Source organism: Belonocnema kinseyi, chromosome 7 (genome assembly GCF_010883055.1).
Source record: "Belonocnema kinseyi isolate 2016_QV_RU_SX_M_011 chromosome 7, B_treatae_v1, whole genome shotgun sequence".
Taxonomy (NCBI): domain Eukaryota; kingdom Metazoa; phylum Arthropoda; class Insecta; order Hymenoptera; family Cynipidae; genus Belonocnema; species Belonocnema kinseyi.
The window spans coordinates 52,666,821-52,680,616 of NC_046663.1; the positions used below are offsets into that span (position 1 = coordinate 52,666,821).

A 13,796-nucleotide genomic window follows, 5' to 3' on the forward strand; every position below is an offset into this window, starting at 1 on the left:
GTATATATGTACGAATGAATCTGAGCATATAGTGTTATTATTCATTCACAAACTATTTTGACCAAAAAAGCGATTTTTTTGAGGTGAAACTTCCAAAACTTTGAATATGTTTATGTTATTCGTGATAAACTTCCAAATTGTTATATTTTCCTAAATATTATCAAAGATATATATTTTTTAAGAATATTTGTAGCCACCCCGCAAATTTATAGAAATAATAATTTGAAAACACCTCAAATTTAGATATTTTGCTACGAGAATTGTTTATAACAATGGTCCTGGTTGACATGTTGAATATTTTTGTCAATAAGTATTATTAGTACAATAATTAAAAATATTTTTAGTTTAAAATAGTTTTTTTCTCAGACAAAAGGAACGAAATTTCGGAATTGTCTATCTAATTTGTTCATTAAAATTCCTATTGTTGTATCTCACCAAATATTATTGAGCATATCTTTTTAAGAATATTTGCAAAAATTCAAACGATTAAGGGAATTTTAAATCTGAAAAAAACCTGAAATATAAATATTTTACCACAACAGTAAACCTTTGGCAAATAAACGAATAAAAAGACAAGGGTTTAGAATGTAAGGCTCTTTAGAACTTGAAGCATTTTATTTAAAAAAAATTAATAATCCTATTAAAATTTAAGACATCAGATTATTTCAAACAAAAAAGTGCATTTCCTCCCACTGCGTATATTCTGAAAAATATTGTCTTCTATTACTCAATATATACAATTTTTAAATTAAATTTGCCATGAATGTATATAATGACCATGCAGTTAAGAAGATGCAAAAAACTTAATATAAATACACTTAAACCAATTTGCATTTCATGCACATGCGAATAAAATTTAATATGCGAGCAGGCAGTAAAAAATTCCGATAAAGATTACTCAATTCAAAATTGGGTCAAATTTACCCATATTTTCAGATAGGTGAATTTTATTTTTTTATTTATTGCAACATAAGAAGATTGTGAATGTTTTAAGGTTTCTGGAATATTAATAAAAATGTGAAATTATTTGTCCTGAAATTGTTCCATTTGGAAAATTAAAAATAGAATTTAAATAGTCAATTTTCAGAAGAATTGATTGTACAGGACAAATAAAGTTAAAACAATTTAAACAATTTAAATTTCGTAGGAACTTTTCATTTTAAAAAAATTAAACCTTTTTAATATTTTAAAACTGACCATTTAAAGATTCTAAACTTTTATTTAAAGTTGAAATCTATAATAGTTACCAAATTTTAAGCTTTGAAGTCTTCAACATAGAAAAATTTTAAATAAGCATTCTAATTCTTTCGAAAAACTCTGAAATGACAGTATGGATTAATTTCAGATCGAATCATTCAAGAATGTGCTATTTCAAATTTATAGTTAAATAATTTTTAATTTAATAAGGTAAAAATTTAATAACTTTAGATTAATACTTTATAAGTTGGACATTTTTCAAGTATCATAGAAACTTGAATAACTTGTAAGTTGTGTCTTTCAAAATTTGAACAATTTTTTTTCATATTGGGAAGGACAATTTCAGGTAAATAGGAAGCGTTTAATTTAGAACAATTTTTAAATAAGAGAATTCAGCATTTTTTGGTTCAAATTAGAAAAATGACAAATTTTCCAATTTAAAAATTAAATAAACATTGTACAAGTAATTTAGTTAGGTTTCGTTCAATCTCTAATTAAGGGATTTAAAAGTGTTTGCTTTAAAATTCAAATTGTACACAATTTTAAAATTTCTGGTAAAAAGCCGTCATAATATTTAAATTAAAAATGTACCAAATGAACAGCTTTACAATTAAAAATTAAAATTTTAGATAATGTTTCAATGTTTTAATTTTGTACAATTTCAAACTGGAAGTTTAAATAGTTGAAGAACTTTCAGTGCTTATTTTTGAGTCTGTTAAATTTTAAATTACCTAAATGTAAAATTTTGCAATGTTCAATAAATTCAGTTTAGAAATGTTCAATTTAAATTGTTTTCCTGCTTTAAGGTCTCGAAATAAAAATTGTAAGGTTTTTATGGCTTTTAATTTGTTTTTGTATAATCCTGGATCTTTTTCATTTGTAGATTCCAAAATTTTAAAGTTGTTGTATTTTGAGTGTTAAACCTTTAACATCTCACATTGGATTAATGGATATGTAAATTCTTCTTTAAATGCTTCCAATTATAAATTCTTTAGTGTGGAAGATATGAATATGAAAAATTGAAATAACTACACTCAAATAGCAAGTAAGCACAGACAAGAAAACTTCAAACTAATACAATTTTACAAAACTGATAAAACAATCGTACTATCATTATTTGATAGCATGGACATCGGAAACACGGGATTAGGCATGCCATCTTAACTTAGGTGAGCGGACTTGAATCCACGGGAGGGGGTAGAATTCCATGAGCGTGGAGAGCTGTCATCTTACGATGTGCCACTTGATTATGCGCACGATTTTTTTTTGCCAACAAACTGTGCATAAAAATATAAACATGTGTGCGCTGCCATGTTTGCCGCGGGACATCAACAGATTGCGGACTTCCCTCTTCATTGCATCAACCCCGCCATGGCATGCCTAGTCCCGTGTTTCCCATGTCCATGTTTAATAGTATAAGAATAATTATACATTTCACTTATCTTATACCCTCAAATATTTGCATTAAAAAACAGATAATTTTTTGTATTCATATCTTAAAAACATAATATTTTATAAACGTCAATTTTTAAATTATTCTCACAGGCGCTTAAACTCTGATTGTTTTATCAATTTTTAAATAATTGTTTAAAAGTGTTCTTGTTTGGAGTTCTAGTCAAACTCGGAAATAACGCCGGTTCTGGGGCTGTAGGAGATAGGGAACAAATCAGATAGAATTCTGTTTCGGATGAAAACGTTTTTGTTTGTGTACATCTGTCTTACTGCCGCACACTCCCCACAGCTCCTTTTACTCCGATCTGCGGCGCTGCGTCAATTCTCGTAAGAGATATTTCTGGGGGCGTTAGTTCCGAGTTGGACTGTACTTAGTATTTTAAAAATAAAAGTTTGATATTTATATAATACGAATGGTCAAGATCATTTTTCCTTTTCTCTTTTTTGAAAAATGACCTACATCCTGACGACATTCGAAGAAAGGTTGATCCTGGTAACAATTTTTGAGTTCTACGAAGGTTTTCAAAAGATTATTTATTATTATACATTATATCTGAAGACTTTATGTGTCCAAACTTAATTTTGTATGGCCAAAAATTCAAAAAAAGACAATAATAACTTATTTTATCGACTTGATATTGAGTTGAAGATAAAAAAGGGTTGAAATTTGAATTGTTACCTGCAAATCTGCTTGAGGAGTGATAGCACGAGCTTCCTTGGAAACATTTTGATATCGTTTTGATTGTTCCAAAGCACGTTCTCCAGCAGCTTCTGAAACTCCAGCAATACAGTTGCAGGCAAGTCCGCATAATTCCTCGTAGACATCGGCGATTTCCCCCATGAGAACGGGGAGGCATTGATATTGATATCGCTCGGTAATTGCGTTGGTAGCCCTTAGTTGAAGAACGTAGGCGTTGTGGGTCTCCAAATAGGCTCGCTTCAATTCCTGATCATTTCCGCTTTCACTGCTCAATAAAGCCGCATAAGCTCTTTTGTAATCTGCCCTGGCTCGCTGCAATTTCTCCTCCGCCTTACTTACTACTTGCTCAAAAGCCTCTCGATGCGCAAATATCTGGTAATATACAGGATAAGAATTTTTATCGAAAAAATAAATCTCAAATTAAATGCTTCAATTTATAGGTCGAGAAGAGCAATAAGAGGCTTAAAGAAAGTCGGAGACTTAAAAAAAGCATCTAAAGTTTTCTTAATTCTGATATTATTAAACTTTTTTTTATCGCAAAATATGTCGAAAATATCACAATGACGAAAATATTGCGTAAAGAGTAAGTTATCTCGCAGGCCTATATCCTTGCAACTCTCTAATAAGCGTAGTTTACCTTTTCTTCATTTAATATATTTATTAAGTTTAATAACAGTTCTAAAAATAGTTTTGATTTTATGAACTTTCAGATTTACAAGAATAACAAGGTTGGACTGAGTTTTACAAAATAGGACAGACTTACCGCGGACGGAAATTCGTACACGGTAGATATGATTTCCTATTTGATATTAATAACCTATTAGTATGTTTTTCGAAAAAAGCGTTAGGAAAATATTACAAAATAAATAATTCCTGACTATATTCCAATTATTCGAATGAAAACAGCCATACCTACTAGATTTTTAGGAAAACTAGTCTTCTGTGTAGTAGGTGGTCTGATAAAAAATTTAGAAATCTGTCCGAATAGGGTTTTTGTCTGCGAAAATCCCTAGATGCTTTTGAATTTCGCAAGTCATATACTTTTATTTAAGGTTATGCAATATGCCCTTATGCTGTATGCATAATAGTACTTGATTTTTTTGTATAATAGTATATCATACACCCTCTCCCGTGATGCATACGATATTCTTTATTACAAATGCATGATTTCAGACTTTTCTGTTACAAATGCATGATAATAATGCACAAAGGGAGAGATGACGGACTTTAATGATGAATGTACGTTTTCAGTACGAGTCGTAGGCGAGCCAGCACAAGTTGCCACACAGTGGGAAAAAATGACTTTTTTGGTTCAAAATAACGTATAGCCCACAATTATTGACAGCTTGTGAGAAAAAATGTGAAAAAGAAGCTGATAAGATTTCCAAGAGATTTTTTGAGCCCGATTTTTAAATTAGGCTTTCAACTGTTTATGAATAAACAAAAATGACGAAAAAACGGCAATTTTTTCTATTGGACGTTCCCGGTTCTCATAAATAACAGAAAAATGGTTAAAACCACTTAAGTTTCAGAGATTAACATTGGATAAAGATGTTTCAATATTATATAATAAAACAATATATAAAAAAATTACTTGTTGAAAGAATGTATTATACGATTTTTCATAATTTGACGCTTTTTTAAAGTTGTATTGTAACAAATTTAAATAAAAATAATATAATGATGAAGGAATTATTTTTGAAAATATTACTGTTAATATTAAAAACAAATTTAATAAATAAGTGCATTGATCAGGCATATTTCGATAGAAAAATTTGATTTTTTCGATGTCACTTTTTTTAGTTAGGAACTTTATGATAATTTTAGCAAAATTAATCATTTTGAAAATAATTTTATGGTTTTTAAAACAAGTTTGATGAACAAATGTATTATGCATGTATTTGTCGGCCGACAAATTCTTTTTTTTTAATGCCAGTCCTTTCGGTTTAGAACTTTATTATAATTTCAGCAACATTCGTAATCAGTTTATAAATTTTAAGATTTTTTTAACAAATTCAATAAACAAATTCATTAATCAGGAATTTGTCGGCAGAAAAATTCGTTCTTTTCAATGTGAACTTTTTTAATTAGGAAGTTCATGATAATTTCATCACAATTCATAATTTTTAACAATTCGATGATTTTAAAAAAATAAATGTATTAAAGAAATGCTATATTTGGGCAGAATAACCTTTTTCTTTCACTTTTGTCTATCATAAAATATTTTTATATCAACCTTATTTAAAGAAGGAAAGTGAAACTAGAAATGAAAGGGCTGTGATTAAAAAAAATTTCGTCCACAAGTACCCAAAAAATGCATATATTTATTAATTTTTTTAAAAGTATCATATAATTTATCAAATAATTATGAGTTTTAATGAAACTATCATTAAGTTTCCAATTAAAAACACTTTCAATGAGAAAAAAACTAATTTTTCCGTCCACAGATTCCCAAATAATGCATTTGTTTGTTAAATTAAAAAAAAAAATCATAAAATGTATCAACTAATCATGAAGTTTGCTAAATTTATCATGAAGATCCCAATTAAAAAAAAAGAATTTTTTCGTCGACAGATGCCCCAATAATGCATTTATTAAATTTTTTTTAATCATAATAAATGTGTAATATTTGTGGGCTGTACGTCATTTTGATTCAGTAATTTTTTCCCACTGTGCCAATGTTCAAGGCCTAATATATATAATAAAATTCTTACCTCATAAACTTATAATTACCATTACATAGCAGCTCATAGGTATGTAATGGCCATTATATATCTCTGACGACAAAATATTTGTTGCCATAGATATATAATGGCTATTGTATGCTTATGAGCTGAAAATGGGAACTTCCGGTGCGCTCCACAGCCATAGGAAACGGGTGTATTTATGCATTTGTAACATAAAATACTTTTGACATTTTCTGATATTTACTTTACCTTTCTGGATTGAACCTTCCGGTGGAAACTAGCTTCCAAAGCCGGTCTTGACAACTGCTGTTGTAAAACTGCGGCAAGATCAAGATGGGCTGTCGCGTCAGCTTCGACCTGCCGCAACAAACTCTCCCAAACTCTTCGCATTCCACTCGAATCTCTGGATTCTCCGGCTCGATTTCGAAAATCGTCGACCAGCCGACGCACGTTGGCGGAATGAATCTCCATTGCACCACCCAATTCTTGGGCAAATTCCGATACTGAAACAATATCCAAAAATTCTACTCTTACTAGTCAAATTTAGAACATCAAATGTAAGAAGTCATATTCGAAGTTCTTTTTCTTTCTCGTACTCAATTTGAATCCGACATCTGTTCTTCGCCTATACGTTTGATTTTTGAGTTTCTGTAATAAAAGTATTTTTCGAAAAATTATATATATATCTCTCTGTAGACGCTCACGTTTCGAAGTTCAAATTCGCATTCAGCACGAAAAACTAGTTAGAAAAAAAGTCTTTCATTTAATGGACATTTATACATCGTATTTTATTTTAAAGTGAACGCATAATCAAATAAATTACGAAAATACTCCGTTTTAACAGGTTTTGCGACCGATTCAGAAGTTTTAAATGTGTATGTATGGAGATAGCACCTTTTCATTCGAACACGTCGAAATGTTCACTCAATTGTTTTCGATAAGAAAACTGAACCCTTCAAATTCAAAGATTAAATATTTACACAATTGGAAAATATCTACCTTTGAAATTGAATTTTATTCCAATACAATAACAACCTAATATTTTATCAATATTAGAACTACACAATCTCGAATAAACGTCAAATAACAGTGAGTATGATTGACATCAAATTTATCACAACAAAGTGAAGCTTGACCCATAAAATCGAACACCATTATAATATCATCGGGAAACCCCGCCTCGATATTAAATAAACGTCTAGGAAGTGTTTTTCTGATATCGGTCGCATCAACTGACAGTTGAGCCGCTGGGAAACTTTGAAATCGACCGAAATTGACATACAGTAAAGGCACCATCACTATAACAAAATGTCTCGACTATCACGCTGTTGACCTGTTCGACGGCAAAACGAACTTTCCAGCATCGACAAATCGTAATGAAAATAACGTCAAATACTTGTCAAATATATTGCGCATCAGGTTTTTCAATGTGCAGCAAAATTCTGTCACATTTCATTATCAGTTTACATTTTTTCATCTAAACTGCAATTTGAAATATGAAATTTGGAACTGTGCAAGAAAATGTAAGGTAACTTACATTGCATTGCCCATCAAAAATAGACAAAACAATGCCAAATAAGATTGCGATGACTCTTAATTGAAATTGCACAATTGTATTATTATAATAAATAATAATTTAATAATTATAATTTTACAAATATAAAATAAATAATAAAATAATTAAGAATAATAAATCAAGTTGGTTAGACACTCGGACTTCACCTCAGAGGTCCGAGGTTTGATCCCTGAGCCGGTACCTCTAGAAATTTTTCAATGTACCTTTACCGAGGTTTTGGTGGTTCGGAACCCACCTTAAGCTGTTGGTCCCCCCATCGTGTACTTGACTGCAACTCAGTCCGTCAATGATGGGGTAAAAATCAGGCTTTGTCCAATATGTCTGGGCAGAGTGCTCTGATCAGATCACTTGATTGCATTATTAAAATGCGTCCGTGACTGATGATATATACCGGGACAGCTCCGTGCAAATATGATCAAATAAAAAATCCAACTTTAACCAAAAATACCTTCGGCATGTTGGGCAGTATAAGCCTGTGACAACATTTCAATAGTTTACCTTTTCGATGTAAGTTTTTACTTTAAGTCGCCCATGCATTTTCTGATGCAAGTTTTTTTATAGCTTTCTGTATCTCTTCGAATTAGGATCTCATTAGCACATTCTAACCATCTTTTTCGGTTTACCTCTAGGTACGGTACTATTTACTTCACCTCGTTCATCTTTCATTCTCTCAAAATGTACGAACCATCTCAAAGAATTTCTTTCACATATGTCAACTGGTGTCTCCGCTACACCACATTCTTTGAGGATTCATTCGTAACTGACTTATCATTTTGGTTTTATTATCGAAAATACTATAAAAATCCAAATTTCAAATTTTATGCTAAAGGATGCAAAATATGAGAAAAGTCTCAGAATAAATACACGTAAAAAGTCTAAAAGAAGATATATAGGAGTTTTTGTGTTATCCATAAAAAGGCTATAAACATGCCTGTTTCTAGTATAACAAAGTGAAATGGAGAAGAAAGTTTAAATAAAGGATTGTAGACTTTCATTACAAAGTAGCTTAAAATCTTAAGCAATTTAATCTTAAGTATACTCAATTACCTAGAAAATGTATAATATGAAAATTCATTGAAAAACTGGGATTCGAAAGAGATGCTTTTGTTTAAGTTTCATTCAAGCTCAAACTTTCTGGCGCAACGGGCAGATTTTTAAATTTAAAATAGTTGGCGATCCTGTCATTCTTTATGTGAGAATATCAACGAGCTGCCTACCGTCATGGAATTTTCTATAAGTCTAAGGCATTTTCTAGCTTCTTTAGAGCTAACTTTACGAAAAACTCCATATCACTAGCCTTAGCGTTATACAATTTTTTACGATTTAATATTAAAACCAACAAGTTTTGAATAATTTCAAAATACTTTCAAAATTTAAACCAACTATTTATTAGACTTTAAATTCAAGATTCTACAAGTAAAGGAGTGCAAAAGGAAATGGTGCAGAAATGTTTAATATTGTTATTTTAAATTATTGAAAGGCAATCGTTATTAAGTACTGAATTGATTATGCTTCAATTTAAAATAGTTAGTTACATCAGCTTTCATTTACAAATTGCACAGTATTACTGTAGAATATACTCTTTTGTAAAAACAAATTAGCGATACAGTCAATTGAGAACTCTTTTTTCTTTGTATGCTAGTTCTACAATAAACAATATTATACTATCTACATGTGCATACTATTATTGTAATTAGAATCAGTATTTTGTATTGGTTTTACTGACCTGAAACCTAAAATTATTGAAGTTCATTTATGATGATAAAATTTGGTTTCACTTTTTTATCATCAGATAATGATAATTCAATAATAATTCATTTAATCTGAATAAATTACATTTAAAAAAATTGTGAAATAGAAAATAAAAGTTGTTCAGTTGCATGGCTCAACCCTCAGTCGAGTTAAAGATCAAGAGCAAAGTTAAGTGCTCTTATTACATAAAAGACAGTGAGCTCTATAAATATGTTTGTGATAAAACAAATTCAAATATACTAGAAAATTATAAGTTATGAGAACAGAGATGAAAATAAATGAATATAGATGCAATTTTTTATAAAATAAAGAGTAGTTTGGACTCAGAATATAATTTTTTTTAGAGACGTCAAAAAGAGAAAGATAGGTGTAAGATCTTCGACCTGGCCAATTTGGCGTGAATATATGCATTTTGTTGTAGAAGAATGTTTCAGGAAGTTGGCCTCATGCCTAAGATTATACGCATATCGATCACCACACGCGACATTGGCACCAATAGCTGCTTTAATTAATATAACTGATAACCCTATTATTAGTTTACAAAGAATTTCAGGTGATTTTCGAAAACGATTATAATTGTTTGAAAATTACATACCTACCTCAAGTGAAAAAATTGCACACTGACCTCATATACTCATGAGCTTTAACGAATAGTTTAATTTTTGAATATATAAATAGGGCTAAGTGCCAGTTTATTATAGCAGTTTCAGATTTGAAGTTCAGGAAATGAAAGATTTCTGCTCCCTAATCAAATTAATTGATCAGTGTTGTACTTGTATTAAATCATTAAAAGATTGGTTTTTCATATGTATGATACAAAATTTTTTAAATTGAATAAGATCATTTTTAATTTACAGCTGAACAGTTTACAATAGTTTTATGCTCTCAAAACAGATTTAACATTTTTAAGTTGTTGTCCTTTCATATAAATTTTTTTTTCTTCTACGTAAAAAATGTAAGGAAATTCTCATAGAATTTATATGGATTTGTAGGAATCCGAAATATGAAATTCCATTCAAGAACCCCGAAAATTCTTCAAATATTTTGCAAAATATTGTACTTTGACTGTTTTTAAAATGTTTAAAGAAATAAATCTTTGAAATTTTCGACCTGTTGTCTTCAAATCCTATTTTCGTCCTTGAATGTGGATCACAGGCGAACTAAAAATAGTTTCCATTTTATCTTGACTCCCTCATGACTAGGAATTACCCTGTTGCGTTGTGTCAAATATAAACACGACCTCTTTTTATCCCCATTCTGTTTTTCACAATATTGCAATCCCCTTGAAATCACACGCTGTTGAATTACCATTTCGTGCAGAGGGTCGACAATCTATTTGCTAATCGCAGGTATGCACTTGCCTGTTTTGCATCTGCGACATTTTAAAAAAATTTTAAAATAAGCAATCCTTTTTAAACAGTTTTAATTTTAAAAATTAGGAAGATTATTCCTATGGGATCGAATATTATGGTATTTTTTGCAGTAAAAAGTAATGTTTTTACTTTATATGTCTATATAATAGATCCTTAATTAGGTATAGAATATATTACAAGAGCAATAATATATTTTTAACCAATTGTTTTATAATATGACTTTAGGAAAATAGGAAAAAAGCAAGAAGATTTGGCTAATTAATTATGGTGATTACAAATAACTATCATGAAATAGAGGTAAAAAGCCACACGGACATAACCAATTTTAAACAGGAATCGATATCCGAACAAAAGGACAGTTGAATCTGTAATTACTTATTTAGGCTCTTATACTTTTTCTTTCGTTACAAAAAAATCATAATTTTGATTTAATCTTTATTATTGATAGCTTACTTGGTTGTTTACATTTATTTATTTTTCACATTTCTTAACTAAAACAGGTAAATTTTCACTTAAAGAATTATTGATTAACTATGTAATTATTTAGTTATTTCAAAAATAATTTATTGCTTTAAATTGAATGTAAAATGTATGAGAAGTTGAGTAAAGCTATTAGTATGATTCCATGAAACGGTCTCTAGAAAAACTTTCAGGATTACCTTACAATTCTCCAATAAAATTATGGACGGTCGCTTGTACTTCAGGGATAGCTGATGGAAAAGCACTGAGAAGGACTGATGTATTTAGAAGTTCTTGCGTTAGTAGTTGTAAAGAAACTTTCCAGGATTCAATTAAATAAGGATTTAAACTGGTATATGATTTTATATGAAAGTACACAAAAGAGGCAGTGCAGGCCACTTGAGTTAAGGAAAATATTATAATAAGGCTCATTTTTATGCCATTTCGTTCTATCTCTAATAAGCGAAAACTTTCCTACTTAGGTAAACAGGTGATTATAATCAAGTTGCCATTTTAATTAAAACAAGCTCATGAACGCAGGTAAATGTATTTGATTAGGTGTTATTTATTGGCGTCTCCGAATGAGTTTTGTCCAAGCGCTATTCTAGTATACAATAATAATGGGTTGTAGGTATATCCTTCAATCATTGCCAAAATTTACCGATCGTCAACTTAAGAGCAACAGCTGCACATATGAAACCGTCCATAATTCAAAATATTGTATACAAATTGTTCAGTAATTTTTATGCCATTCTACAAAGGCTGGCTTTTATCTGAACAACGTAGAAAAAGAAGTAAAGAAATGATAATTAGAGCAGAAAACGCAAGAAGCCTAAGAGAATTTCAGAGGCTGTGGATTTACCTTTGTCAGTATCATATTTAGTAGAAGAACCCTTCTTAACATAAATGACATTTAACAACCTGCATGTTAAAGATGACCTTATTAGGTTTAACTTAAGAAACTGAAACAGTATCTAGCTTATTTTACATTAATGTGATTAGTGTCATTACTCAAAACCATTTATAACTACGACATTCTTTGATGTTTAATTAATTCTTTGGTCTTGCTTTTCGGTTAGCCTACCCCATAATATGGGGCATGGTGTCCCTCATATTAGTCCTGGTTTATTTCAATAATATAAGCATTGAAGAAAAAAGTGTAGAATATTATAATCCTTTAGAGTATAATTTAATGAAGACAAAATACCAGAGACATGATCGAAACTAAATAAATTTTCTCTTACCAATCAAAGTAAAGTATGTCGCTGAACCTAGTCCTTGAAAATTCTATTCAGCGTGTAAATATCTGAAATAGCCCTTAACAGTCATCTTGCTTACCGAAAGGTACCAAAGGGGCGAAAATTCAAAACATATGTTCGCAAATAATATTAGAAATCATAGTTATTGCATTATTGTACAACCCATGTAATTAGGATGACCCTAATAAACAAAGAGAATTGCTTGAAGTGTGCTTGAAATGAGAAATTATGATTAGGAAAGGAAACAGCTTTTTAAGAATAAGTTTTAATATTTGTAGGTTATAACCTCAAAGTTCACATGCTGGTTTCTTTCAAAAGACTAAAAACTTAAATTGCGCGGTTAAGGGCATGTGATACATACAGTTTCCCCAGATTTTTTTTACATAAAAATGAAAGTTTTTAAAAACTGAATTCGGAAATGTTATAAAGGATCATAACGGACGTCCCCGGACTTTTTTTGAGTGATAATAACAAAAAAATGTATTGTGCTAAATAAGAATTGTATGCATATGCATTATTTTGAGGTTACGTAGTTTACGTCCGATAATCTTGAAATTATTTATGAAATTAACTTTTTCGATTGCCTGCAAACAAGGTTAGTTCCGGGAGATTAGTTACAATGTTTATTTGTAAGTCTAAAGTTTTCGGCCAAAAATTAAAAAATATTGTGTAGTTTGGAAGTAACGCTCGAGTGAATTGTAACACACATAACCTAGAAATATACACGGACGTTGTTAGCAATATTAACATTTTTTTGATAAAAAAACACAAAAAAGTGTGCGGGGACGTCCGTTCGCATGTTCGCTATAATTTTCCAGACTTTGAAGACAAAATATTTCTTATCCTAGGAAAAAAGCTGGGGGAATCTAACACTGAAAAAATCGATACTCTTTCCTAAGCGTTATGCAAATTAATCACATTTTGCTAAATTAAGACTTTTTTTAATTAACCTACAAAAAAAGTGTGTAGGGACGTCCGTTAGCATGTTCGCTATCATTTCCCAAATTTTTAAGACGAGATATTTATTATTCTAGAAAAAAAACCGGGGGAACCTAAAACTGGTAAAATGGACCATTTTCTAAGTATCACATGCCCTTAGGGGCAAGTGACACCCTCAAATACCTATATTACAGACCTCACTTTTTCAGTTTACTGAATTTTCTTTGAACTTGTAAACTCTTTTTGTAAACAAAAAAAATATATATCGGACTGAAACTTTAGAAAATGTATCAGAAGACCATAAAGTACGAGGGTAGTTCAATAAGTCCTTAGAATGACCAACAGATGGCGCGCGAATCGCTCCAAATCATCTGTTTTCAGTCAGCACCACTCCCGACTAGA

At 30.3% G+C, this 13,796-nt stretch overlaps 1 protein-coding gene across 5 annotated transcripts in view; it reads right to left on the reverse strand.

Moving 5' to 3' along the window:
- The window catches only part of LOC117177533, a 255,878-nt gene that overhangs the window by 117,096 nt on the left and 124,986 nt on the right, over nt 1–13,796 (reverse strand). For all 5 annotated transcript variants that reach the window (XM_033368308.1, XM_033368311.1, XM_033368309.1 and 2 more), the window contains exons 3-4: nt 6,286–6,539; nt 3,329–3,721 (exon numbers count right to left, since the gene is read on the reverse strand). In XM_033368308.1, the coding sequence (XP_033224199.1) occupies nt 3,329–3,721; nt 6,286–6,539 (647 nt within the window). The remainder of the gene's footprint in view (nt 1–3,328; nt 3,722–6,285; nt 6,540–13,796) is intronic.